Source organism: Chrysochloris asiatica, unplaced genomic scaffold (assembly GCF_000296735.1).
Source record: "Chrysochloris asiatica unplaced genomic scaffold, ChrAsi1.0 scaffold00246, whole genome shotgun sequence".
Lineage (NCBI taxonomy): Eukaryota > Metazoa > Chordata > Mammalia > Afrosoricida > Chrysochloridae > Chrysochloris > Chrysochloris asiatica.
Window position 1 is genome coordinate 526,876 of NW_006408764.1, and position 9,403 is coordinate 536,278.

At 40.1% G+C, this 9,403-nt stretch overlaps 1 protein-coding gene across 1 annotated transcript in view; it reads right to left on the bottom strand.

Moving 5' to 3' along the window:
- Positions 1–9,403, bottom strand: part of DOCK3 (dedicator of cytokinesis 3) — a 716,589-nt gene that overhangs the window by 132,393 nt on the left and 574,793 nt on the right. The window contains exon 14 of the mRNA XM_006873644.1: positions 4,003–4,128. Coding sequence (XP_006873706.1) covers positions 4,003–4,128 — 126 coding nt within the window. The remainder of the gene's footprint in view (positions 1–4,002; positions 4,129–9,403) is intronic.

Consider the following 9,403-nt stretch of genomic DNA (forward strand, 5'->3'; position numbering starts at 1 on the left):
CAGAAAGAAAGGGGCGAGAATGAAGGGACAGCACAGAGAGAAACAAGAACAATTAAGACAAACAGGAAAAGAGAACGAAACATCACTTGCAGGTCAGTGATGAAGCATGCACTTTTTATCAGGGATCAAAGCAAAGGACAGAGTGTATTTCTGAGCACAAGGACAAGAATCAGAGGATCCTCTAGAGGGATGCCAAGTTTGCAAAGTTGCATCTGGGCAACCCGAGAGAAGCAAAACTTGTTACAGGTCTAACTCAGGGAAGCACAAAAAGTCCCTAAAGCAGACTATTCTCTAGGACATATATCTGAAAGGGGTTTCAGACCAGCAACATGAACATCATCTGAGAGTTTGTGAGGACTGTCAATTATAGGGTATTAACCTAATCCCATCGAATGAAAACTCCTGGGGTGGGCCCAACAATCTGCTTCCCCAATCCCTGCAGGTGATTCCGATGGACACTCAAGTAAGATAACCATTGCTTTAGAAAATCTTAACCATCAGCTACAACAGCATATTAAAACACTGGGCCAACTAAACTGACTCCTTCTGATAAGTCAGAAGATCATCCAACTAACATGAAACTTGGCTCATATCACACACAGTCAATGACAAGGATTAAAAAACAGGTTAAAACTGTTTAGCGTGAAGCCCTTTCTTGAGCAAGAGGTTTGCAATCATTCCTTTCAGTTACCATCTTTTGGCTTATATGTATATACATATTTAAGGTTTTATTATGGCTAATTCTGACATGTGAGTCAACTGGCACAACTGCCCTGCTCTAGTCTTTTCAGTCTATCTTCTTGGAAAAAAATTAGAAAAGGACTAAAAAGTTTACTACAGTGATATCAGTGCTTATATGAGTTTGGAGGGGAGGAACAAGTACCCAGAGAAATATGGTGATCAGCAAAAGGCTGTATGTGTTTGGTCTCAAAGATGGCTTTAATCCCCAGATCTGGTCATTTTTCCATAATGCAGAATGGCATTTCCTGGGTTGACATGCCTTTGCTAGTTTGCCACTCAGCAGTGATGGCTCCCATAACACCAGTAATGTTGTTGTTGGCTACTGCTTATTACCATGTATCATGAGCAGAGCTGGGAGGCTGCGTAGTCAGGACCTCAGCTGGGTGCAGAGAAGACCATCTCCTGTTTGCAGCATCCCTGGAAAGCAATCCCACCCAATGGACAATGGAGCAATGGTAAGGACATAAGAAAGACCTTCTTATAGTTGGATATTTGTATGGGTAAAGCTTGAATTCTTACAAAGCAAATATGTTTTAACAACACCCTCTCCAAAACCTATCTGGCAGTTACTTCCAAATGCTGGGTAGTTTTAAAATAAGGATTACAGTTATGAGTAAATAGAATTTTTTCAGTTTCTCAGTCAAATTGACTGTTAAAACATAACTTGCCTAGTTCTTTCCTTATATGTACATGTACCAAGATGATAAAGGTGCAACTTCTGATAACTGTCACACTAGCACTGGTGGGCTGGAAGGACTGTTCAATATTCAGGTACAATATTCTCACAGGTGAAAGGTAGACCAGCCGTAGGTGGAGGGGTGGCCAGAGCTTGCATGACTTGCCGACTTCTTGCCACAGGGACTCAAAAACAGGCTGACCCCATTAATTGCTCCTGCACACTTTTCTGTCTGTTCCTTTAACCAGTCTATTACCTTGCCTGAGAATGGTAAACCCACTCTGATAATGGTGGTTGGGAGTTGTACACTCTCAAGTCAGTTCCAACTCACAGTGACCCTACATAAGGTTTGTGAGCCTGTACCTCTTTATAAGAGCAGAAAGCCTCTTCCTTCTCCTATGGAGGGCTGGTAGATTTGAACTGCTGACCTTCCAGTTAGTCCAAATCGTAAGCCACTACACTACCAGGACTAGGGGCATATTCAGGCGCTGCCAGTTGTTAACAGCCCACAACTCTAGGAGTGGTAATCTGTGCAAAGAGAGAACTGAACTCTATGAACTGAGGAAAAATATAGAAAGGAAGCGATTATACATAAGGGGTTATTCTCTATGGGTCAATCAATCCATACTGTCAGCTACTTGACTACTTACCACCTCAAAAGCAGACGACTCAGAAAGTACAGTAACAGCCTCAGCCTGGACCTCTCAGGGTTGTCCAGTGATAATCTGGTAATTAACCAGCACAGGGCAAACCTCCTTCATCTTAGCTTGTTTTATCAATGTCCAACACTGCTGATTTCCATAGTCCTGGCCATTATACCCATAAGTGCCTCATAAATCCGTGTGTCTATGTAGAGTATGCCACGAAAAGATTTCTTTCCATGGATGTGGTTTTGACAATGTAACTCTTGAAATCAAATTTTGCTTAAGTACATATTTAACTGAAATTGTTCCTTTCTAATTTCTACTCATTTAATTTTAATCCCATGTCTGTGTGAAGGTTAATGGGAAAGAAATTTCCACACCTTAGACAACTAATTCTTAGAAAAAGGAAGCGTTTCAAGTTATCTTTTCTTAGAATATATGAAGGTACTAGGGTTCCAGTTCATACATGCATAGGTTTATTCCAAATAAACCATGATTACACATGTTTCTGCAATCAGTGGGCGGCTGCAGATAAATTCTTTCAGTAATATACTTGTCTGAGTCTCATTAGGGTACCTTCAAAAACAGAGGTCCAATCAAAATAGTGACTTCTGAGGGGATCTTCTGGGCCAATTAAATTCAAGCTAAAGAGTTAGCTCAGAAGGTAATCTGTGTTGTTGTTAAGTGCCATTGTGGGGTTAGACAGCACTTAACAACAACAACAACTATCAGTTCAGTCAAGCCTGACCTGGTCCTTTCAAACAAAGAGAAACAACCTTTTAGCAGAGCATTAAAACAATTGACAGGGTTGGTTTACTTTTGCCTGTTTTGACTGCCCTCTCATTTTTCACATCTTCTCTGGTAATCAGACCACCTGCCATCCATCTAAGCCATGTCTCTACTCTACTCCTCCCTCACTCCGTATGGTACCTTGGCTCTCATGGTCTGTTTGGATCCAATTTTCTAGATCTGTCTGCTTTAGTAGGTAACACACCTGGTATTGACTGACTTGCTGGAACTATACCTGAAGGTCAAAGCATTCCCACTTTCTGCCCTAGTTGCCCTCTGGGCTTTAGGCGAGGAGAATGAAACAATTAATGAAAAACTAGCTAGGTTATGCTCAGAGCCTAACCCACTACCATCAACTCTATTCCAACTCATAGTGGCTGTAAAATAGGACAGAGTAGAACTTCTCTATAGGATTTGCAAGGCTGTAGTCTACAGAAGTAGACTGTTGCATCTTTCTCCAGTGGAACAGATGGTGGGTTTGAACTGACAACATTTGTTCTGCAGTAGAGTGCTTAATCACTGTACCACTGGAGCTCCTGATACATTAAAAAATGTATCTCTCATTCCCATATGAACTGGAATTCACTGATATGTCAGGTTTATACTTGATATTTCCTCCTTAAAGAAGAGGTTCTTGTGCGGCAACTCTCCTCTAAGAAATGTGGTAGGAGAAAAAGGGTGCAAAAAAGCATCCCGATATACCCTTTGATTGGTTGATGATGCATGGAGGGGATTGTAACCATGGCAATGAAACAATATAAGATAGAATGAATGTAAAACTAATGCTCTCCCACATAAACTATCAAATAATTCACAATGAAACATTAAAAAAAAAAAAAAAAGCATCCCCATGAAGAGTTCTTTCTTGGTTACTACCATTTAGCCTTCACTGGAGACAACAAAGCCCATCTAATGGATTGTCAAGCTGTGCGGGTGAATTTGATGTGGTGTTTTTGGAAAAGGATATATGACCACAAGAGCCAAAGGGGTCACTGGCTACAGATTGCAGTCAACAATCTGGCCTGGGTTGTGGAGGATTTTAATGGCTGTAAGGGTCCTCTCTAGTACAATTCACTACCTGCTCAGGAGAAGATTACTAGACTCCATTCTCTTAATCCCCTACCCAACCCTACCCCAAGAAGTTCTGCCTACCTGGCATAATGACATCGGGAAATCCCAATTTCCTTGTAATTGCCAATCCCCTATTAAATATCATGGGATTTTCTCTCCGAATCTGTTCCATGTCTCCACGGAGGAGCTGCAGAGAAATGATAAGACCTGCAAAAACAAAAGTGTTGTCTTACTCAGAACCACATGTCCACTCTATTATATAGCACCAGAAAAAAAATCAGAGTCCCATTTTCCTCTGGAAAATATGCAAAGCTCAGCATTTTTCTTAAAATTATATTAATGCAGAGAATATAAGTTATTTGAGGAAATATAAGTTATTTGAGGAAATATTCTAGACAGTAAAGGGAATTTAAGTCAAGATGACCTTAATAACAAAGTTTAAGGTCTAAGAGATTGAATTAGTTTCCTCTCTGCTTCCCAGTATCCAGCCTAGGGCTGACCTGCTCCTCAGTGAATATGGAATGGAAAGGTAGAACTGTAAAAACTGTGCATTTAGGAACCCAGAGAAGCCTACAGAAACAATATAAAGGCAGACTACATACAAATATGACTTAAGAAGTCTTTGGGTCAGAGTGTGCCACAAACTGGAGACGAGCAAACTAACAGGTACAGTATTTTGTCAAAGTGAGGAAGCAACATAGTGGTTCAATCTTGCAACGGTTTGAAAAGACAGCAGTGGACAAGATCTCAAATTCTCTCTGCAGGGAATCATTACCCTATAAGGAAGAAAGGGGTATGTTTTCTTTGTAGTGCTAAGGCATTCTTCATTTATAGTGAGAGTTTCAGGCCCTACAAATGATCCTAGGGGGTCTCTGTTCAGAATCTGGTAGAATCTGTAATGTTCCCTCAAGTAAGCTGACTTTTGGCTCATTACTTGTACCCCAGAAATTTTGCATAAAATTAGAATCTCCTGGAACCCCTGCATAGTGCTACCACCACTGCAGTCCCTGGCTAGAAAGTTTAAGATATAATAGGTCACGCCTAGATGGAGTTACGAAGTACGGTGTTGAAACTTTGTAAATAGACCTGTTAACAGCATAATGAATTTACATGGTCAATGATCTATATATTTGGAAATTGAGAAGATGAACATCTCTAGAAATGATGGAAGAAAATATTGTGATGAGGACAGTCAGAAGAGTGATGTCTTGAAAGCAGACTTGTAGAGTAATAATGGTCTGGGAATAGAGAAGGGGTGAAGAAGGGAACAAAAGTAGTCTGACTTTTGTTCTCTGGATACAAATCCACTGAGTCACGTGCTAGCACAATAAAGCCCTTCCTTTGTTACAACCTGCATGGCGTTGGCAACTCAGGTGTAACCCATACTGAAGGCTGTGGTCTTTCATCTTCATCACCTTTCCTTCTTCTGCATGGCCCTTTGAATGGAAAATTCAATAACAGACAAATTTATACAAGCAAGAATACTTGGATCAAAGGAGATAACGCTTGACAGTTCCTTTTGTAAAATAAATTATTGGTCATTCAATTGAGATAGCTATTCTTCCAAGAAATCAGGATATGAATTTTTTTGCATCAGAAGGAAAGAAACATATGAACACCAAAGTCAACATCTTCTTGCAAAATTTGAAGAAAAGAATGAAGAAGTCTAAAAAGAAAAAAAAAGGGGGGGGATTGTGTGTGTGTGTATAGAAATATATACATATATATTATAATCCTCTTTATTGTATTCAGGTAACCTTTCTCTTTTTTTCTTTATTTCCTGAATTAAAGACTTTATGATCTCTCTCTTTTTCTTTGACTACTTCCTGAAGTGATTAAAGAATTTATGATCGCTCTCTTTTTCTTTTAACTACTTTCTGGAAAAAAGAATTTATGATTCCTCTCTTTTTCTTTTCCTAAAGTAAGAATGCACACCTTAAAAATCTGAACTAGCCAACCTGGTAAGGGAAAAGGTTGTGCGGTCAAAACCTAGCCAATGGGGTGAGACACAGCCTTGAGACTCAAATCAGTGATTGAAAACCTGAGTGGCCTGCCCACTCGGTGTGCTTGCTGGCCTGTTCCTGTATGTATGGCTATGCTCATGCACCCTCTTGCAGGAGTAAATTTTGCTTTGTCAAGGTAAAAAAAAAAAAGGAGTCTGACAGAAGGGTCACAGATACTGTATCTGGCAAATACAAATGTTCCTGTAACTAGGAATGGACATTCTGACAGCTGGATCAGGGGAAGAAATATGGTTCTGCTGCAGCACAGACAGAAACTTTAGATGTGATTGCTTTTGCTAAACTCATACTCCTCAGAAACCCTTGACTTACATACATGTACCAGGTGTCTTTAATTTAACATCAGGCTCTTGGTACCCTGAAAGACAGACACTTAGTATTCCAATTGGTTAAATAATCAATATTCATGATTTTGACTAGCCTAAAATAATTTCTGACAGTCTAATTATTTGATGGGAGTCCTGGTGTAACGCTGAAAGATAAGCACTGGACCACTAGGTCATTTGAACTGCAAGGTTGGCAGTTCAAAGTCACCAGCGGCAACTCGGAAACCCTACACAGGTTTGCTATTAGTTAGAAATGACTCCACGGCAATTAACAGTAACAACAATCACTTGGTGAACTAGACACATTAAAAGCCTGTAAAGAATGGGCAGGCGCCAGGATTTGACTGGGGGCGGGGGTGAAGGCTCATGTCTTCAGGATTTGAGTGAATGATGGCTTGAGGGCAGAGGAAAAAAATACTCTCTACTGGCCAGGACTTATCCAAATATTCATTGATTGGCTATTGTGTCTGTATCTCTTCAGCAGCGGAACTGAACTCAAGATGCAAAGCAGAACTTTTGAAGAAAGACTACAGCAGTTGGGAAAGTCATGGCTAGCTTCCAAGCAACCCAAAGCAATCCTGAGCAGCTGCTCTCTGGCTTTAATTAGGAAATAAGAGAACCAGGGCTTCAATATGCAAAAAATCAAATGAATAGGCACAGAAACAATGAAAGAAACCATCAATAGAGGCTATAAAAACGCCATTACCTCTTTGCAGGGGCTAGAATCCTGAGACTTAGGCTTTCCTTCCTGGTTCTGAAACCCTGGGTGATTGAGACACATCAAATAATGCTAAGGCATGGTCCTCAGAGAAAAAGAGGTCCAGAAAAGCCACCCACTTGCCCATGCAGTATGTGGTCAGTTCCTCAGTAAGTCTTGGATGTTCTATCTACCGTCTCAATGGGTCTCTCTAGCCAAAGAACTTAAAATAACCTATTCTACAAAATTCTTCAGTTGTTCTGTTCCCTAGCTCCCTCTCATTAGTTGACACACACGCACACAAACCATTTTGCTACTGAACTCAGGTTCCATTAAAATAAAACTGGGTGAAATGATCCCTCTTATTACTTCACACACACACATACACATCATTTTGTTATTAAACTTTGGCTCAGGTTAAAGATTGTTCCATTCAAATGTAACTGGACAAATTGCCACTTGTATGGAATATTGGAAAGTCAGCAACACGGCCTTCTCCTTAACTACTCCCATTTGTGGAAAAACTGGATGAGAATTAATTAGGTATATTCATCTCAGGCCAAGATACTAAAGTAAAGCTATAGTTAGTAGTCATTTAAAATGCATAGATGTCCTGTGTGCCAAATGCTCTATTTCTTCTCTTCTCTTACTCTTTTTTTAACGTAGTAAATATAAATGTAAGAAAAATTGGCATTTTCAACATTCTTCCACTGGTTCTTGGTAACATAACTTTCATACTACTAGAATTGCTAAAAGTTTGGTCCATAGCTACACATCTAAGAGGCCAACATTGGAAATATTAAAACTACACATAAGAAAGTTACTGATGAAAGACGAATTCTTTCTTTGCACTCAAAACCAAGGTAGCAATTCCTTCTACATGTTAATATGATTTAGTTTTAAGGATAAGCATTAATGACTTTTAAAATAGAACTGCCAAGGCAATGAACTGCCCATAATGTTTAACAAAGATGGGTGACAGTTTATAACAAAGTAAATAATTTTTTAAGAAAAATGTATCTTTAATTAAGGAGTCCTGGTGTGGCACTGTAGGATAAGCACTGGACTGCAAGGCCATTTGAATGGTAAAGTCAGTGGTTCAAACTCACCAGCCCCTATTTAGAAACCTTTATAGGATCACTATGATTTGGAACCAATTCGATGGCACTTAACAATAGCAACAAAATCTTTAATTAAGCAGATGAATAAAGATTCAAACTATAATAATATTCCTTGAGCAATCTATGAGATTGTCTGACATGAATATCAGTTCAGCAGTGAGAAGCCCATGATCAGAGTGGAAAGACCAGTATCCTGGAATCTGGAAGCATGGGTTCCACCTTGCTTCTGCCACTAAGAAATTTCACTAAGCTTCAGTTTCCTCCTTTATTAAAGTCAAAGGTAGAACAGGTAACTTCCAAGGTCCCAACCAACTTCCAAATTAATTTTGGTAGTGTGGGAATGAGTGTCTTTTCTTCAAAATTATTATAATCCTGTTTTTTGTATTTGGGTGACCTTTCCTTTGCTTTTTTCTACTTCCTGAAGTGCGTAGGGATGACATGACCTTTCTTTTACTTTTTACTACTTCCTGAAGTGAGTAAGAAGAAAGTGCACCTTAGAAATTTGAATTAGCCAACTGGGAAAGGGAAAATACTGTGCGGTGGAAGTCCTAGCCAATGAGGTGAGACACAGCCTGCTTGTGTGCTTGCTAGCCTGTTCCTGTACAGCTATGCACACGAACCCTTCTGCAGAAGTAAATTCTGCCTTGCCGAAGTAATTTATTCTCACCAAGTGTCTTTCTGTGTGATATCGGGATTCATTTCCAACCATTTGGGTGCCTGTCAGGGATTTCCCATTCCCTCGGAAAGCAGCTTTAGCCTTCTCCCCTGAGGGAAATGTGTCCTGCTGCCTAGTCACAGCAGCCCTCGGGTGCGATCAGCTGAAGTCTCCAAAGGAAGCAAATAAAACCGGACTAAAACCAAATGGCCACCACTCCTCTGTCAGTTTGTCGTACTGTGGTGGCTTGTGAGTTGCGGTGATTCTGAAAGCTATGCCACTGGTATTTTAAATACCAACAGGGTCACTCATGCTGGACAGGTTTCAGATGAGCTTCCAGACAAACACAGACTAGGAAGAAAGAGTGATGAACTACTTCTCAATCTTTAGTCACTGAAAACCTTATGAACAGCATAGAAAACACCGTCAGATATAATGCCGGAAAATGAGCCCCTCAGGTTGGAAGGCACTGGGGAAGAGCAACCCCCTCAAAGTAGAGTTGACCGTGGGAGAAAAGCCCATAGCATCTTTATTTGCTGATGTGGCACAACTCAAAATGAAGAGAAACAGCTGTAAACATCCATTGAAAATTGGACATGGAATGTACAAAGTATGAATCTGGGAAAATTGGAAGTTGTCAAAAATGAAATGGAACGCATAAA